Here is a 17,922-nt window from a genome sequence, read left to right as displayed (position 1 = left end):
TTGTTTGCTGAGTAATGTGGATAAACAAAAAAAAGTTTGCACTTTTTTGAGATGGCATTGAGTTCATAGAAAATTTTGTTCCTAAACTCATCAATTATAAACGTTGGTGGGATCCAACATATATGTAATGGACCAAAGTAGACAATATTAGTTAGTAGTGGGCTAGCACTGTCACAAGCGGTATTAGAACCCGGCATCAGGAGATGTTCAGTGAGGACGATGCTCCTCCAAGTACGATCTTGGATAGATTGTGAGATCCCACATCAATTAGAGAGATGAACGAACCTCTCCCGAGCCAGACATTGGACGATGTACTGGCAATGACGCTACACAGGGTGAATTGTGAGATCCCACATCGGTTGGAGAGGTGAACAAGTCTCTCCCGAGCTAGACACTGGGAGATATGTCAACGAGGGCGCTGCGCCTATAAGTGGGGTGGATTGTGAAATCCTACCTCGGTTAGAGAGGTGAACGAACCTCTCCCTAGTAGACTCGTTTTAAAACCGTAAGTTACGCTCAAATTTGAGGGTAAAATAAATCTTAGATTGAATTTACTTCAAAAAAGTGCCCTTTCTTCCCCCTTGTTCTTCATGTAGGGAAAAGAGTGGAAGAAATACACAGGTGGGGATGCTATCAGTTATGAGAGTGCTCCGTAAATAAGAAACGACTTAGCCATGTAAAATGAAAGACATCGAAGCCATGAACAACTAACAAAAGCTTTTCCCATGGAGTTCTTGCTAGAAACTCTGTTCTAAGCTCTGACAGACCACAACAATGGCGGGAATCAAACAAAAAAGCACAGAACAAAACGATCATATTCGTCTCTGCCCTTTTTAGTTCTCTAAACATCACTCTAGAAAACCAGTCTTTGACAGAACGGCGTTTCGAACTTTGCTTAAATCTCTCCCTTTGAGAGTTCTTCCAACCCCTTCAAAAACAGAGCACGACGAGATTCGGCTCCTGGCTAATTTCTGAGCAATCCATTCATGAGGAAGAACCATGTCGTCGTCTTCTTCACCGTCGACGTCTTCTTGGTCTCCGTCGTCGGGTTTTTCACCGGAAAAGTCCATCTTGCCGTAAATTTTGGACTAATCTGGAATGACCACCGGAGCAGAGGATCGATTATCCGTCATCTGGGTTTCGTGGGTCCTTGTCGAAATGGATTTCGGTATCATTTTTGGAGCAGATGGAAGTCGCCAAGTCGAGTAATCATTGGTTTTTCTAGTGATTAAATTAGACGATTCCTCATTACTCTCAACAGAACTCCAAACATCTTCTTCTTCCAAATCTTCACTGACGCCATAGCTTTTTCTCAGAACAGAGCTCCAATTCGCCATTGGTATATGGATTATGAAAAAGGTGAAATAACTTCGACCCAGTAAGTAAATAGTTCTAGTGATTACTCATCCAGGAAACCGAAAAGAAAAACACGTAGATTCTAGAATTCCACCCTCGGTTTTGTTGTAAAGTACTCGGTACAGCAAAACAAAAAAACAGAGGTTCTTTCAAGAGTTCTGGGTTTTGTCCATAATTCCAAAAATCACGAGGAAAATGGCAGGGAAGCTGTAAAAAAATGAAGAACAGGGTAAAAGGAAACGCTAAAGGGATCTGGGTTGGTCTGAAAATCTCCAACGAAGCTCAGAGCTTTAAAGGAGACGACAAAAACAGAGCCCAGAAGGAAAACAGAGGGATCAGAGATGGGTTTTCCTTTAAACTCGAAGAAAAATTTAAAGAACAGAGAAAGCAAAAGAAAGTGATGGGGGATAGTATAGAATCTTAGTTTCAAGATCACAAATTTTACTGAACAGGAAAAGCCATTATAGAGGAGACACAGTGAATGGTGACAGAAGAAATCATGAAAACAGAGCATTTGATGCTCTGTTTCCTTTGAAGAACAAAATTTAAGCTGTAATTAAAGCCTTGGTTGTAGCAGTTAGATGAAACAAGATGAGAGAAATAAGCAAGTGATGGGTTTGATTCTGACAGAACTTCACTGATTTCAGATTTCTGTAACCTTATCCTCGAACAAAGTCAGCAGTAAATGTGCTCGATCCGCTGTAAAAGTTCTGTTTTTTTTTTTTTTTTTTTTTACAGAGAGAAAGAGCTAGTTTTACAGAGAGACGTGGCTGTCTATGAAGCTAGTTTCTTTGTTCCTTCTTCGAGTTGCCCAACGTTGGACGTGGAGGGAGCAGCTGTTGGTTGAGGAACAAGACAACATAGTACTTTTTCTTAAGAGATTTCCTTGAGATATTGTAAATTTGTGCATTCTTGTTTCATCAAATTAGTCGGTGTTTGGTTTTAATATCATCTATAATAGTTCTAAGTTCATTGCTAATAAATGTTGAACGCTTCGATTCGTTATATATTATCGTTAGATTCACAGTTTTAAAACGTATTTGTTAGAGAGATTTCCACACCTGTTTAAGAAATGTTTTATTCGTCTCACAGGTGATTAGTTGTATGATTTTCTTTCGTACAATTTGACAACTTTCAGTGTCCTCTGATAACCCAACCCACCACAACTAATAGATACTATTGGAGAACGAAAGAAGATCCATCAATTTCCGGTATTCATTTTGTTCTTTCAACCAGTCAATTAGCAGCAATCTAGACTCAACAACTACAAGGGTTGGTATCATGAAGAAGAACATCGTGGTTGGCTTGCTGCACCATTATGTGCAGCTTAGAAAATATGCACATTGGCCAAGAGAAGTGTTGTTATATTGGAGCAATTTTTTTTCAAACCGTTGACCAAGAAGCACGATATAGTTTGAACACAGAGAATAGGAAGTACATGAATACTATAATTTCTTTACGTAAAGCAAGTTAATTATTGTTCAAGTCGGAATAAAGGAAAGTTGACTTATAAATTTATTTTCAACAACGGTTTTTAGAAATTGGCATGTGTTTTTAAATTTAGTTAATGTGAAAATAAATTGCTATCTTCCAAACAAAAACAAAAAAAAAAAAAAAGGTTTATTGAGCACCTCACAGTCAGGTCTAAAAACTATCATTTCCACCACTTGAATGGCTGTCCCAGCAGAAGCGGTTTATTGAGCACCTCACAGTCAGGTCTAAAAACTATCATTTCCACCACTTGAATGGCTGTCCCAGCAGAAGCAACTTCAACCATTATAGTAACAAGACTAAAAAACTAGTGAGCATTTTCAGTGGTGAACAACAAGTGACTGCATAAACCACTTGGATCTTATTATCAGATTCCATTTATTGGAACATCAGAACGTACATTCATATCTATAAAAGCTGAAGCATGCTTGCATTGTAAAGAAAGATGAATCAATTATTGAACTCTAAAGCTTGTGCCACCATAGATTCCTTGGCCTATAATAACTAAGGGAAATGAAGGCAGAATTATAACAAAACCTGTACAGGACGTCGAGTTCGAGTCAGATCGACACCGATATCGCGCTCCCCGCTCCCCGCTCCCTGCTCCACTTTTCGATTGTTTATCACCGTTTCTCATTTCCGGGCTGCATGGTAAAGCTCCAAGTAGTCGAGAGAAGGCCGGTTCCAAGACCAGTCTTGATCCATCACTCTCTGGCATAATGAATCAAACCAGCTTCGATCGTTATACCATGCAGAGATTGCCCTGAAATGAAAACAAACTTTGTTCAATACAAATTGTGTAAAGAATCATGGGAGGAGCATGATGATTGTAGAACTGCCACCAACTCAATCAGAATCAATGAGCAATATGCAATGCTAAACGTTAGATGGTACCAATCACTCTAAAAATTCGACCCGTGTTCTAACCAGATAAAGAACAAATGGTAATCAATTAACAGGAGTAAAGGAGTAGAGTTTGTCACTTTTATTCAACTTTCCATGGGATTCCCGGATGGCCAGTATGAAGAAAAGATCTGACCGGCAGAAAACTTGTAGTGAAGAAGAAAACTCACTCATCAGAGTTCATGTTTTAACTGACCTATTTAGAGCATAATCAACGCCAGATGGATCTGCTCCTTCAAAATTGAACCCATTTGTTTCAAGGCCTGCTGCTTGTGCCCTTTCTTTATCGTGATCGACGTCAAACACAGTATCATGAAGTCCTACAAATAGTAATACACAGAATTTAGTAATTAATTGTGGGTTCTAAAAATTCTAATACTGGATCTTAAGGTAGATGTTACTCAGACATGGTTTTCTCTCAAGTATTACATACTAATGATGATAGAAATATGAACTTTAAATGCACATGTTGCCCAAACCTCCAGTTTTTCGGACAACAGGTACTGAACCATATCTCATAGCGGTGAGCTGAGTTAGACCACACGGCTCAAAAATTGAAGGGACCAGCATCAGATCTGCACCAGCATATATCTGCAATTATTGATTAGATGTGTTAGTAACAAAACTGGAAGAACTACTGTATTGAGTTCTGCATTGACATACAAGGTGTGAAAGAGGCTCGTCGTAAGTAAGACAAAGGCGAGCACGGTCAGGGTAAGATGAATGCAACTCATTTGCCAAATTCACAAAATCATTTTGAATGCGTGGATCAGGAGCTGAACCAAGCAACACAACCTGCCATAGCAATAATATCTCATTAGCTACAACATCCAGGAGGAGCCAATCCTCGTAACATTTCTTAGTAAAGCAGCCCATTGGAATAAAAATCAAATATTAGCTGTAAAAACTAAGGAACCAAACTGTAATTTCAAGCAAAACAAGGAAGCAACATGGTAAGATACCTGTCCACCCCGATCGAGAGTTCGCCAGATGGCATGCTTGATGAGATGGATTCCCTTTTGATGAGTTAGGCGAGTGATGATTCCTACCAAAGGAAGATCAAACCTACTTAGGCCAAGTCTCTGTCTTAATGCTTCCTTAGCAGCTGTTTTTCCCTCAATAACATTCTCTGAAGTGTAAGGTACCTGATCATTTTATATAAATAGATATCAGAATAAACTTCATTAGTGATACAGTTCCAAAGAAAAAGCCAGTTAATCAGGTTCATAGTAGATTATTTCAAAAGCCAAGTAATAGAATATGTTGCAAATGACGAAGAGAAGTGTACACACTTACAGGAATAAAATCGTCATTATATGGATCCCATATGTCAGGGTCAATTCCATTCACTATGCCATGAAATTTATGAAGATGGGGTGCAATGACAGGATTTCCCGCGACCTCCTTTGAATATGTAGGAGACACCTGCATATAAACACAGGAAGATTCGAATGATAATTCAAGAAAAACTACAAAACAATTGCAAGACTCCAAGTAATGCATCTAAAATCATGCAAGGTCAAGTCATTGTTTGCTTAATAACGTGATTACTGACAGTTGTAGCCTTGTCCGAGTACAACATTGCTCTCCCAATAAGCTGCGCTCCAAATTCTAAATTGTGAATAGTGAAGACAACCCGAGCTTTAGTAAGGCCATAGTGCATGTACTCTTCCTTGAATAACCAAGAAACTGGAGCACTAGACCAATCATGGCAATGGATAATATCCTGCCCAAGAAAAAAACATAATTAAGAAAGTAACCATTTGCTAAGGAAAGTTCATTTTTCAACTTTTCAACTTAATAAGGTAATGCTAAAGAAAAGTTCATTTTTCAACTTAATACTTGTGCCCTGACAACTAAATCCAAGTGTGCAGGGATGCTAAACATTCATACCAATATTTGCAATGAACATTTTATTGATAAAACCACTACGAGTATTCAGTTAAGTGCATACTTACAGGGTGAAATCCTCCTTGAAGTAAGAATTCAAGAGCAGCATGACAAAAGAAACCAAACCTCTCTGCATCATTATTACAACCATATATACATCCTGTCCAAAAAAGCCTAACAAGTGGGGATAAATATGTTAGATATTTCTTTGAAGTGATCCTGCAAAGATGAAGTTCCAAGTGCAAGCATAAAATAGAAGGTTTATGAAATGATAATTTCCTCTAGCAATCAAAGCCAAGGCAGAAATAAAATTCAATAATACAACCTAATCTTGACTACTTCACGACATAAAACCTAAATATTTAAAAGACAGTCAAAATATTTACCCATTTTGAGGCTCCAGAAAGTAAACAGAGAGCCCTTCCACTTTGCCGAACCAGACTTTTATTTCTGTTCCATCCCAGAAATAATTTTGCTGATGGTGAAAATTTTCCACCTACAAGTTTTTGTTGGGTCAAATTGTCAATGTGCTCAGAATATTAAGTAAAACAAGAAGGCTCTTGCGGAGAGATCAATTGTGAAAAGGCATTTACAATGTTTGATATTCAAGCATTCATAATGTGCGTCTTTTAGAAGCCCTGAGGATGTAGTCATGCATACACCATTAAGTTTTCTTAGCAAACATCTAATGCTGAAATCATTACAATGAAACCAAGCAGGTTGCACATATTTCAAGGTTCTAATCAAATGGGTGTTCTTTGCACGATAAAAAGTGAGAAAGATTAAAAAGCAAGGAGATACGAACTAATTGGCAATAAAGCTTACATTGCTTAGGTTCAGACAGTCATATTTAGGAAGAACAATGTCCACATTATGGTTCAAATCTTGAATAGCACGGGATAAACTAGTCACAACATCACCAAGACCTCCAACCTGGATAGCATAGAAAATAAAAGAGATACAAATGTGAGTACTTACCTTGCAATATCTGCATTAACAAAAGTGGGAACTCCTTTTGTTGGGCTAACGTTTTGTAAGGCTTGACATATTCTTTCATTTTTCTCAACAAAAAGTGTTTCTCGTTTTAAGAAAATAATAAAAGTAATAATAAGTACAATGAATAATAAATCAACTCGAGACAAAAGTTTACCTTTGCAATAGGGGCCATTTCTACAGCAATATGCACAATGTGCAAGGGTGGCTCCTTAACTAACTGACCATCCACAGGTATATGGTAATCCATGCCATTCTTATTGTCAAACGTCCCACCATCTTCCCACTCAGAAAATACAAAATCCATCATATATGCGTCCTTTGGAACCTTAACTGCAGAAACAAATGAAACTACAAAATAAAGCATCTCCTAAATGACAAACAGAGAGAGGAGAAAAGATAGAATTTCCCCGCATCAAATTTGCAGCAAAAAATGGGCAGTTAGAAAACATAAAAGACGCCGTTAATCTCACCCAATGACCAAAAGGTGTTAGAAATGGAGTCTCACCAGTGGCTTTCACACGGCTGCTACCATCTGCAGGCAACATTTTTTGTGGTGGCAATGGACCCTTACGGTGGGACCAACGATTAAATGAACATCTAAACCATACTTCAGGTTTTCCATTCAGAGGTGTATTGGCAGGATTGTAAAATACTGTCACTGTGCTTCCTGCTTGAACATCAACAGGATCAGTAAACACTATGTGCTTCTGTGACAATAAAAAGTTTTTCAAGGTTCTTTCCTTTATCTCAGATTTCATACGAGCTGTTCTTTCAGCCTACAATAAAGAGATACACAAATTAGTAGCTGCAAGTGTGAGGGAGTCAATAAAAACTACTTAAAAGTACTAAGAATTACAAATATGAGCATGATTCAACCATTATGCATATACTCCTTCCTTTGTTGAGGTCTGGTGTACTCAAAAGAAAAAAGAATAAAGAAAAAAAGTAAGGGAGTTAAGCAATAAGTCTAAATAATATTATTCTAAGCACCTTCTCCGACAAACAATTAGAATGTGTCAACTTAAGCATACTCTTGACCAAGAGGTAAGAGGTTCAAAACCCCCTATCCCACATGCAACTCAAAATTAGACTAAACTACAGAATCAATAAATGAAATAAAGAAAATATGAAGCAATTTAGGATGCTAGATATCATCTGCATTGAACCGAGATATTCAAGGTGGCCTAAAAATTTCTGCACAATATTGTGTTCTGTTATGATATCTGTGTAGAATTATTGCTGTAAATAAACAAGAAATCAAATATGGAGTCAAGTGTAAATATTTTGGTGAATTGACCTTGGCACGGGCAGCCTCCTCTCTTGATCTCCTCTCTTCCTGAAGTTTCCTATAAATCCACTGTTCTTCCTCCGCCCAGTATAGCTCCTCCGAAATGGCTTTTGGAACAATGGCATGGAAATCACGACGCTTGTTGTTATCATAAATATTGACCTTATTGGGTGGCCCATCAGCAAGAACCCAATCCAGAATAATGGCTCGATCAGGTACAATTACTGCAAAATGTATAGTTGTGCATGTGCAATGAAATTCAATACTAACTATAAAAACAAAATTTAACATCAGCCTGCAAATGAAGAGATCAGAAGACCCGATGAACGTTTGTTTTTCTCTTAAACCAAGGGTGCCTATAGATTTACAGCCTTCTTCGTTCCCCCACAAACATCTTTCTAGAGGAGATACTGGTCTGAAAACCAGCAAGTGTACCATTCTTCCCCCATTCGATAAAAATTAACAAGCTGGACCATAAGCGGAAAATTCACTTTGGTAGCTGAAGATCACACTATGTATGATCTGACTATAACGAATCTTTCAAAAGTATCTATTACGAAGGACCTATGACTTCCCCCATTCAATAATGATTAACAACCTGGACCACAAGCGGAAAATTCATTTTGGTAGCTAAAGATCACACTATGTATGATCTGACTATAACGACCGTCACGATCTTTTAAAAGTATCTATTACGAAGGACCTATGACAATTGTCTGGTACCACACTGCATCACCTGATGCTTTCCTCTACATTTTTTCTACAGGACAGGGTTTGTTATTTGTTGTCAACAGGCCTAGCATGTAACAATTCAAGCAACAAGATGGATGGTAAAAAGGAATAGAAGACATTTACACGTACCATCAGCGTACCACCAATCACAATCGTCCCTTATATCAGAAAAGACAAACATTTCAATAATGGATAATCCATCTGTCCAATTATTATGCCCACCAAGAATCCAAAGCTCTTTTGCATGAGCCAGAGGACCTGATCTTTTATTATAGTATAACCTGACTGAGTCTTCACCTTGAAACTCAGCAGGTTCAATGAACCAAACATTACTAACAGACCTCACTGCCATTTTTGAAAGCTGTTTTAACGTCTCTCTTCTTTTTTCAGTCTCTGCCTTCGCCTGGGCTCTGTCGGTTGCCCTAGCAACCTTCTCAGCTTCTATTCGCCTCAGTTCTTGTTCTTGTCTTTCCCTTTCAGCCCTCTCTTTAGCAAGTCTTTCTAGATCTTTACGTTTCTCCTCTAATAGGAAATCTTCAAATGTAGAGGCATCCATTCCACCTTCCACAGATATGCAGAAATCTTTTCCATCATTATTTTCATAGACATCTTTCCCATTAAAGAAGACGAAGTCGATATTGTAAGCCTCTTTGGGAACATGAATTTGACAAGACCACCAATCCCCACTTAGATTTGCTTTGTTTAGCCTTATAGTAAAAAATTTCCACTTCCAGTCATTCAATGCTCCCATGATCATAATTTCTGGCTCTTCACTCAGAATAGAAAAACTCCTATTAAAGAACACTTCTATATTTTGATCAGGTTTAACAACTTGCGGAAAAACAAATACTCGAATGCCTCCTATGAGATTTTCATTAGCCAGTCTCTGAATTTCCTGTCTCTTTGCATTTGCTTCCATCTTCAACTTCAATTTCAAAGAACTTTCCTTGGTCAACTTCTTTTCCATCTCAAAGAGTTTCACAGAGTTATCTAGGACATCTGATACTGTTTCACTTGGTTCACTCTCCTCTTCTTTCTCTTGTAATCCGTTGTCTATCCCACTTAACCCACCAATACCTATTGGTGCAGTACTTTTAACAACAGACGTAGCCTTGCTTGTCAAAGAGATTTTATTTTCTGCATCATTCTCAATATTTTGTGAAATTTTAGCAGACAAGTCCTCCTCATCCCCTACCTTCAACTTAAGTGCTGCCTGTTTGGGCTCTATGTGTGTACTAGATTTTAGCGTTGCAGAGCCCTCTTTCTCTTCATCTCGCCTCTGATCTTTTTTAGGGATACTTGTTCCTATGGGAACTTTGGGTTTGAATCCCTTTGATGAAGAGTTTTCAAATCTCGCTGTTGACAAATTCCTAGATCTCTTCCTTGATGAATCTACAAGGGTTCAGTTTCAATTTAATCATGAAAAATAATGTATAGAAAACTAAAACTGCGAAAGATTAACGTGAAAACCACATGAATTAACCTGACTGATTTGCACAGGCAACAATTCTGAACGACGTCCCCGCTACACGGTGCCCTCTGAACCATAATGGAGACTGATCCCATAAAGATATAGCAAGAAATGCAAAATAAGATACATCAATCCCAATTCCAAATAGTATAATGTTAACAAAGTGCAAGTCCTCAAGAACTGTGCTCTTATGGCATTGAAATTCATCGATTCCATCATGCATTTCCACAAATCTTTCAAAAAACATTACATAAACGCGACACCCTATCCTCCAAATAGATACAAAATTAATAGATTCCACTCAAGAAAGAAGCGATCCAACGACAAATACGAACCTCTTTTGAATCAAGCACCATTACAACCAAAGAAACAGAAAACAGAATCAAAACACACAAACACAATGATACCAACAACGAACAAGATCCAAATTAGTAAAAAATACCAGTGTAGTAAAAGTAGTACACGACGCTCTATTCCCCTGAAACAGTCTAAACTTCGAACTCGCCGCGTGTGCTTCACAGAAATTCCTCCTCCTCCTCCAACTCCCCGACACATGAGCCTGAAGCGCCACCTCCATTAGAAACGAATCAACCACCCCGTTTCCCACTGTTCTTCTTCGATCAACTAAAAAATACGATCATCCAAACAAGCTTCAGATCGCACTCCCGATCAATCTCCGTCTAGAATCGCGCAAATGAATCATAATTAAAGGGAAAAAAAAACAAAATCCCGATGCGAGGAAAAGGACGAAAGTTTGAATAAGCACAAACCATGCAAGGCTTCGCCGATAAACAGCAAAAAAATAAGGAAGTGACTTCGCTCACAGCCATCAAACTCGAGATTATGGTCGGTTAGTCTGTGATTTTTGGTTGGAAAAAGGTGAATTAAATCAACGGTCAGAAATGGTCTGTGAGCTGATTGGATTGGAACGGCTTGCCACGTCGAATGGAGATCTGCCACGTCATTAAGATATTATTCTCTCTTTCTCTCATTATTAATTACGTGGAGATTCGATGGATTTTATTTTCGCGCTTAAATAAATATAAAAATAAAATGGAATAATAATTCTGCTTTTATTTCGCTCCTTTTTGTTGCACTCTGACTGGGTGCTTTCTTTCAACTAAATTAGTTAATTGTTTATTATTTTCTTTTTTTGACGTCATTAAATAAATAGAATTTAATTACAAAAAAAAACAAATTATTCCACAAATAGTAATTTTTTTTTATATTTTTCAATTGTTTTTTTTTTATCTCTAATTATCAATTATATATTATTTTTAGACGTTTATCCCTCAATTATGATGGAAATTTTGAGCTTAAAATTATATCATATTTACAAATATTTTTATTATTTTGTGTTAATTCGGATTACCCCAAACTAAAAATAACATTGAAACACTATCCTTCTTACTCCAATGATGTAACAACAGCTACAATATTTGTTTGTTTTTAACGGCTTATAGAGCGAAGATTAACTATCATATACTCAAGATCACTTTCATATAGTTGTGTGATATAAGCAGAAGGTTAACACTATCATGTCTTCAGGATCACTTTCATTTAGTTGTGATATAAGCAGAAGATTAACTATCATATCTTCAGGACCAATTTCATTTGGTTGTGATATTGATCAATTCTTGTGCCCTCGTTACTTGAGCAACCCTGTGTAAGATGTTTTTTTTGTTCATAATTGCTATTATTGTAAATGCAAATATAGAAATGAAATTTACCGTTCATTAAAATTTTCCTTTAAATGAATTTCCCCTTTTTTCATATCATAGATGGTGTAATATATAAGTAATAATACATATATATATAAAATATATCATCCTGGTTTTCAACTCTTTTTATCTAATGAGACGAAATCACTATCACTCTCTCCTACATTCCCCAATCACTAAGGGGGTTTCTCAGATCAGACAATTTCAAATCTCGATTGCACTCTCGTCACCAACGAGGTGGATTGAGAGCGAAGAATCGAACAAAGACTTCCAATATGTTCTAGATTCTATAATTGAATGATATCAATAATATAGAGATATACAGAAGAAGAAGAAAAAAAAAAAAAAAAAACCAACAAAAATTTCAAATCAATGCATTAGCACCAGCAACAATCTCCAAAATTTCTCCAGTAATCTTAGCTTGGCGTTGTCTATTATACACAATCGACAAAGTCCTCTTCAGCTCGGAAGCATTATACATGGCATTGCTCATAGCACTCATCCTAGCTGCGAGCTCAATCGCCAGCGACTCTTGCAGAGACCTCAAAATCTGGCTGTTCAAATACAGAGGCAATAAAGCATCCAAGATCTGAACTGGGTCCTGCTCGAACTCCAAAATCGGTGAGAAATCCGCCGTGCTTGTCCTCACTGAATCCCTTTCCACCGTCAATTTCCCTTCCTTTGTTGTTCATCTCAAGAACTCATCCTCTGCCGCATCCACACAGATTCCGTTCACATCACAGAGGAAGAAGGGTATGAATTACAGGGTCGGATTTGACTAACGACACGAATTTTGTGTATAAAAGCTCTACTTTATCGACTTCTTCGCTTACAAATAAGGAAAAAACATCATCAGCTATGGCTTGAGCTTCTTTGGCTGTCGGAAAAGTGCCGCCTTCGAGGAATTTATCCACCGGAATGTCCGGCCGGCGGAGGAAATAAGTGTTACCCTTTTTACCAAAGCTGATTACAGTGTAGTCAAGACCCGAGATTCTGGCTTCGGCTTTCTTGATGATGGAATTGTTGAAGCCACCACAGAGGCCGCGGTCGCCGGTGACAACAACCGATGCGACTTTCTTGACGGGTCTAACTTTAGTTAGAGGAGTGTCAATGTCCTCTGTTTGGAGTTGTTCATTGATGTTGTAAAGGACCTCGACCAAGGCCTCTGAGAAGGGTCTTCCATTAACGACAGCTTCTTGAGCTCTGCGGACTTTAGCTGCAGCGACAAGCTTCATGGCTTCAGTGATCTTTTGGGTGTTCTTGACGGAATCGATACGGTCTCGGAGCTCCCGAAGGCCGCAGTGGACTGGGGAAACTGATATTGAACGAGCTGCGTAGCTCTGGAAAGGGAGCTGAAAAGGGAGGATGCATCAGAGACGGTGGGTTTTGGGGACACCAACATTGTGAGGTTTGAGCAGGACATGGTCTAGCTGCCGGGGAGGGAGCTGAGGTCTGGCTTGGCGGAGAAGAGGGGCTGCAAAGAAGGTTTCGAGTTATTGTTGGGGTAAAGATTTATCTTCATTCATTGGCTATGGTGGTTCTGGTTCGTAAGAAACAAGTGAGAAACGAGTGTAGTAGAGAACTGAGGGAGGATGAGGTTTAAGGATAATGATTTGGGCAGTTGAGATGGCCGGAGTCAAGTTTTTGATTCACTTAGTAATGGTAGGTCCGTGGTAAACCCATGGTTCTGGACAACAACTAAGTGTCCTGAAGTGGGTCCGTGGGTCCGTGGTAAGGAATTCTCACGAGCCATTGCCATCCTTTCTGAGAACAACCCTCTCACTGGCACAAAGGGTGAGATCAGGAAGCACTGCAATATTGCCAACAAGCTACACTGAATTATAGGCTAAAGTAGAACCAAGCCCGCTCTAGATGCATGTCTAAACTTTGAGCATTTATCCTAACAGTAAGAGCCTAATCCATGCTAGGCTGCTTTCTCATTTAGGAAATCAACTGCAAGAAAGTATAAGAACACCTAAAACTGATGATTTTCATCTTGATTTAAACAAGAACTTATCAAAATGAGTGAAAGTTCATTAAAAGGAATGAAAATGCTACAAATAAACTTGGTCATCAGCTTACCCACTTTCAAAGAGAGACAAAAGTAAGGGAATAACTGATATGGAACCTTAAAATAAAGCAGTATATTATAAAGGAGACGGATTACCGTTTACTGCTTGTCGTTGTGTCTTAATCTTTACTGCTTGAAGTAGTGTCAGAATTACTATCCGTTTCTTCTGATAAATCCTCATTCTTTGCATCTTCCATGGCTTTTGGCATGAAGGGGCTGCAGGGAAAGCTGCAATGAGGCTGATTGAAGGAGATAAAATTGCCACTATATGGAAAAGAATGATATGTATAAGCTGAAGGGTAGAGCCCTGGATTGAATGAGTTTGGAGGCGGCCAATACATCAGAGGAACGAACGTGTTTGGTGGGAAATAATTAAGGGGGTTTTGGTTTTGGTAGGAGGCCACAGCACATGAAGAAATTGGATGGTTGCTCTCAATTGGTGTCTGAGATGGAGATGGCAGTGACTGAAATGCTATAGATGATGCCAAATGGGGTGCTGTTTTATCTGAAGAACCAGGCTGTTCGCTTGTGCTAGTTTGTTTTTTCCCCCTTGATTTTGTTGAAATGGTATTTCCAGCTAGCTGCTCCTGAACAAATTTGTCATCCTGTGTTGAACAAATTGTGTCAAGGTCTTAAATTCATGATGCAATTCTAGAATCAGAGCGTCTGAACATGAGTTCAGAGACTCTGAGTTGAGGGGATATGATCTCACATTGCTGTCGGCTGTCGAGCGTGCAAGAAATAGCTCCTCGCCTACGGCATCCTCGTCTGTCCTGCAAAATAAAGTTCATAGCTGAAGTGCAGCATTGTAGTTATAAATTATGAGTGAAAGTTCATAAAATGCTTCTATGTTCTTTTTCCTGCTACTTCCATTGCAATAGCAATACCTGTAGTATTTCTGAAGCAAGTCCAAATTACGGTATTTGGTTTCTTTGCGGACAAGGTCATCTGGAAAACCAGCCATGAAGAGAAGGGTAATGCCCAATGCTTTGAAGAAAAAGCTCCCACTGCGAGGATTAGCCAGCCTAGCCATCCTGCACATGAGTGGCCCAAAAGACTTGAGCTTGTTTCTTCCCATTCGCTGTCTCACATACCTGTGCATAATCAGTGACAATCTTCAAGTTAATCAACAGCTATGAATACAGCTATTAAAGGAACCTTTTTCTCATGTAATAGTCCAAGCCCATCACTAATAGATATTGTCCGTTTTGGCCCGTTACGTATCGCCGTCAGCCTCACGGTTTTAAAACGCGTCTACTAGGAAGAGGTTTCCACACCCTTACAAGGAATGCTTTGTTCCTCTCTTCACCCTCCTTGGGGGCCTAGCATCCCCGCTACACCACCCAGTGTCTGCCTCTGATACCATTTGTATTAGCCCAAGCCCACTGCTAGTAGATATTGTCCGCTTTGGCCCGTTACGTATCGCCGTCAGCCTCACGATTTTAAACGCGTCTACTAGAAAGAGGTTTCCACACCCTTATAAGGAATGCTTCTTCCCCTCTTCACCCTCCTTGGGGGCCTAGCGTCCTCGCTGGCACATCACTCGGTGTCTACCTCTGATACCATTTGTATCAGCCTAAGCCCACCGCTAGTAGATATTGTCCGCTTTGGCTCGTTACATATCGCCGTCAGCCTCACGGTTTTAAACGCGTCTACTAGAAAGAGGTTTCCACATCCTTGTAAGGAATGTTTTGTTCCCCTCTTCAACCAATGTGAGATTTCGCAATTCATGTCAATATGTTTTACATGAAATTCAAACAACGACCGGTGCTCTTCTCACAAATGATCATCTTACTCATTCTGCGGAAGATTCCTCGTCCTGCCACCATATTTGATGCAGAGAAATAAACAAGAAGGACAGTTAACATCAAATGGTCGCATTGCTTTCTCTTCTTCAAGTATTTGAACAGGACATAGTGTTGGGTGGTGCCTGTTGGGATACAAAATCTTCCTCCTCACACCAGGATTCTCATACAACACATGCTCCTAATATCAAACAAACTACAAAGTTAACGTCGTAACGAGGCGAAACACAAGATATTTCCAGAACATACAACAATAAATCTTGAGCTGCTTACCCCAGGATTTTGAGGAGAAATGAATGGCTCTCCTTTCCTTATAATACTGAAATGATTGAAGTCTAACTCATACATCTCTTCACAGCCATGCCTTATACCAAGACATGAAAACACTATTATTTTCCTCATGGTATGAGACTGGGCGTTTCTCTGCAGCAAAGCTTCTGATTCAATAATTCCCTTCACTTCTTTAGGACAGAACGCTAACTTTGGAGGCTTTCTTTGCAATGATACACTTCCAAATCCGACATTATTCCCAGATCCCAGGATGTTTCGTGTTCGATCATACAGTTCACTGTTTTCGGTTTCGTTCCTTTCACTTTTAGGCTCCAGTTTTTTTCCAGTTTCTTTAGTTTCTGTTTGATCATCTACAAATGTTGGCTTGTTTTCAGCACCAGATTGATTCTCGATACGTTCCGAATTCGAATCATGATATATATCTTGTTTAACACCATTGACACTCCTTGAATTCCCATTAGTTTCCCAATCCTTGATGTCAAAAGGGATTTCACTCTCCTCATGATAATATTCATTTTCATTATCAGTTTCGTCTGAATCAACACAATCTACAGTATTATCACATTCCTTTAACTTTTCATAATGCACAAACTGTGTCTCATCCATACTCATCCAACTAACCAATCGATCCTCTAGATTTACCTCTTTTGGGGACAAAAACTGAGTTCCATCCTTCATTATTGCTTCCTCTTTGCTTCTTTTAAGCCTCTTGAAGCTTCTCCGCTTGGAACAACTGCCCTGAAATGGAAGTGAAAATGGCCATTGAGCGCGTGAAACAAAATGAATGAAAAAAAAAAGAACAACGAAATTAAAACTGAGAAATCATACTAGTTCATCAGTAAGTTCAGGATCCTTAACTCTTTCCTGTAACAATTTAGCTTCCAGAAACGATATTCTCTCCATTAACTTCGCATTTCTCTGTCTCTCTCTGTGTAACTCATCCGCCATTCGAGAAATAACATTCATATTCTCCCCTTTGGATTCTTGGTCTATTGCAGCACATAATGCCGACGGATTAACCAAACCAGTTGCACAAGCTTGAATCTCCACCATCGACAAAAAAAAAAAAGAAAAAAAATCCCTAAAATGAACTAAAATGCTAAATCAAAGAAACCGATCTACAAAAACCATCGAAAGGCTGGAGAAACGTCTCAGAAGATGAATTAAACTTCAAATAGAAGCAAAATGCAGTAGAAATCAATTGAATAGAGATGAATTTACACTATCTCAGATCATTCAAAAGAGGAAAAAGGGGGAAAATCAGTGGTAGTGATGAGTGATGAACCGCCTACGAATCGCCTATGAATCGCCGATGAATCCTACGGAGAGGGAAGTAAATGGCATGCAACAGCATGTGCAGTGGCATTATTCTCTCGTCACAAATTGCGTATCAAAATGCCAAAAATTCATTCGCTGCCTTCGAAAAGAAAAAGAGAAAACAAAAACATCGCTACTTTCCACGCCTATTAATAAAATACTTTATATTAAATTTTATATATCTTATTCTAAAGTTTTTATTAGAATAAGATATTAAATTTCGTACCAATCTTATTGATGTTTATGTGTTTTTGGTATTGTACGATAAAATTTAACGAGTTGTCAAAACATCAATCAATAAATACTTCACGAATGTGCACACAGGTGGTGCATGGCTGTAATCAGCTCGTGCATAAGGTGTTGGGTTAAGTCTCGCTACGAGGGCAACCCTCGTGTTTAGTTGCCAACCGCTGAGGTTAGAATCCTGAGCAGATTGTTGATGAGTCGAACGAAGGTGAGAATGACGTCAAATCATCGTGCCCCTTGTGCCCTGGGCAACACACGTGTGACAATGGTGAGGACGAAGGGTCATGATCCTGTGAGGGAGAGTTTACTTCAAAAACTCGTCCTCAGTTCGGATGGTAGGCTGC

The 17,922-nt window shown here is 38.9% G+C and overlaps 4 protein-coding genes and 1 non-coding gene across 9 annotated transcripts; all 5 read right to left on the bottom strand.

Moving 5' to 3' along the window:
* Nucleotides 1–577: 577 nt before the first annotated feature.
* LOC111802596 (protein S40-6) lies at nucleotides 578–2,251 on the bottom strand. Its single transcript, XR_015422409.1, has one exon. It is a non-coding gene; the product is annotated as a protein S40-6 (transcript).
* A 923-nt stretch (nucleotides 2,252–3,174) lies between these two features.
* Nucleotides 3,175–11,039, bottom strand: LOC111802437 (starch synthase 3, chloroplastic/amyloplastic). Of its 2 annotated transcripts, XM_023686802.2 has the most exons (17): nucleotides 10,898–11,039; nucleotides 10,570–10,807; nucleotides 10,140–10,212; nucleotides 8,786–10,048; nucleotides 7,934–8,148; nucleotides 7,142–7,412; nucleotides 6,791–6,966; nucleotides 6,466–6,573; nucleotides 6,027–6,136; nucleotides 5,709–5,814; nucleotides 5,306–5,476; nucleotides 5,047–5,175; nucleotides 4,713–4,895; nucleotides 4,414–4,545; nucleotides 4,230–4,341; nucleotides 3,947–4,070; nucleotides 3,175–3,610 (listed from the first exon to the last, which is right to left on the bottom strand). In XM_023686802.2, exons 2-17 carry the CDS (start codon nucleotides 10,702–10,704, stop codon nucleotides 3,481–3,483), a joined length of 3,438 nt encoding a protein of 1,145 aa, XP_023542570.2. In that variant the 5' UTR covers nucleotides 10,705–10,807; nucleotides 10,898–11,039; the 3' UTR covers nucleotides 3,175–3,480. The 2 variants fall into 2 exon arrangements, with proteins under 2 accessions (XP_023542570.2, XP_023542569.2); XM_023686801.2 differs by having other exon boundaries at nucleotides 10,570–10,973.
* A 1,165-nt stretch (nucleotides 11,040–12,204) lies between these two features.
* LOC147791331 (ATP synthase gamma chain, chloroplastic-like) lies at nucleotides 12,205–12,551 on the bottom strand. The gene has a single exon (XM_087127194.1). The coding sequence runs from the start codon at nucleotides 12,348–12,350 to the stop codon at nucleotides 12,213–12,215; it is 138 nt and encodes a 45-aa protein (XP_086983320.1). The 5' UTR covers nucleotides 12,351–12,551; the 3' UTR covers nucleotides 12,205–12,212.
* Nucleotides 12,552–12,585: 34 nt separating this feature from the next.
* Nucleotides 12,586–13,083, bottom strand: LOC111802153 (ATP synthase gamma chain 1, chloroplastic-like). Its single transcript, XM_087126626.1, has one exon. The coding sequence runs from the start codon at nucleotides 13,081–13,083 to the stop codon at nucleotides 12,586–12,588; it is 498 nt and encodes a 165-aa protein (XP_086982752.1).
* Nucleotides 13,084–13,087: 4 nt separating this feature from the next.
* LOC111802457 (uncharacterized) lies at nucleotides 13,088–17,473 on the bottom strand. 4 transcript variants are annotated; one of them, XM_023686833.2, is made up of 8 exons: nucleotides 17,237–17,473; nucleotides 16,844–17,133; nucleotides 15,998–16,753; nucleotides 15,715–15,905; nucleotides 14,807–15,013; nucleotides 14,632–14,692; nucleotides 14,016–14,524; nucleotides 13,088–13,801 (listed from the first exon to the last, which is right to left on the bottom strand). In XM_023686833.2, the coding sequence occupies exons 2-7, from the start codon at nucleotides 17,066–17,068 to the stop codon at nucleotides 14,039–14,041; spliced, it is 1,926 nt and encodes a 641-aa protein (XP_023542601.2). In that variant the 5' UTR covers nucleotides 17,069–17,133; nucleotides 17,237–17,473; the 3' UTR covers nucleotides 13,088–13,801; nucleotides 14,016–14,038. The 4 variants fall into 4 exon arrangements, with proteins under 4 accessions (XP_023542601.2, XP_086983319.1, XP_086983318.1 ...); XM_087127193.1 differs by having other exon boundaries at nucleotides 13,088–13,658; nucleotides 16,874–17,133; XM_087127192.1 differs by having other exon boundaries at nucleotides 13,088–13,658; nucleotides 17,237–17,472.
* Between the last annotated feature and the right edge of the window lie 449 nt (nucleotides 17,474–17,922).

The sequence above is a fragment of the Cucurbita pepo genome, chromosome 9, assembly GCF_057944985.1.
Source record: "Cucurbita pepo subsp. pepo isolate OVF chromosome 9, ASM5794498v1, whole genome shotgun sequence".
Classification (NCBI taxonomy): domain Eukaryota; kingdom Viridiplantae; phylum Streptophyta; class Magnoliopsida; order Cucurbitales; family Cucurbitaceae; genus Cucurbita; species Cucurbita pepo.
The sequence above is the reverse complement of the archived record's forward strand: the minus strand, read 5'-3'. Positions and strand labels throughout refer to the sequence as shown.

Excerpts from the sequence above, each read along its gene's own strand:
- LOC111802437 (XM_023686802.2), bottom strand. The coding sequence starts at position 10,704 with ATGGAGGTGGCGCTTCAGGCTCATGTGTCGGGGAGTTGGAGGAGGAGG. Across the intron at positions 4,546-4,712 it reads CTCTCGATCGGGGTGGACAG|GTTGTGTTGCTTGGTTCAGC; the intron begins GTATCTTACCAT and ends TTGCTATGGCAG. Across the intron at positions 4,071-4,229 it reads TGTTGTCCGAAAAACTGGAG|GACTTCATGATACTGTGTTT; the intron begins GTTTGGGCAACA and ends TACTATTTGTAG.
- LOC147791331 (XM_087127194.1), bottom strand. The coding sequence starts at position 12,350 with ATGAGTGCTATGAGCAATGCCATGTATAATGCTTCCGAGCTGAAGAGG.
- LOC111802153 (XM_087126626.1), bottom strand. The coding sequence starts at position 13,083 with ATGAAGCTTGTCGCTGCAGCTAAAGTCCGCAGAGCTCAAGAAGCTGTC.
- LOC111802457 (XM_023686833.2), bottom strand. The coding sequence starts at position 17,068 with ATGGTGGAGATTCAAGCTTGTGCAACTGGTTTGGTTAATCCGTCGGCA. Across the intron at positions 15,906-15,997 it reads TTTCTCCTCAAAATCCTGGG|GAGCATGTGTTGTATGAGAA; the intron begins GTAAGCAGCTCA and ends GTTTGATATTAG. Across the intron at positions 15,014-15,714 it reads AGGAATCTTCCGCAGAATGA|GTATGTGAGACAGCGAATGG; the intron begins GTAAGATGATCA and ends GATTATGCACAG.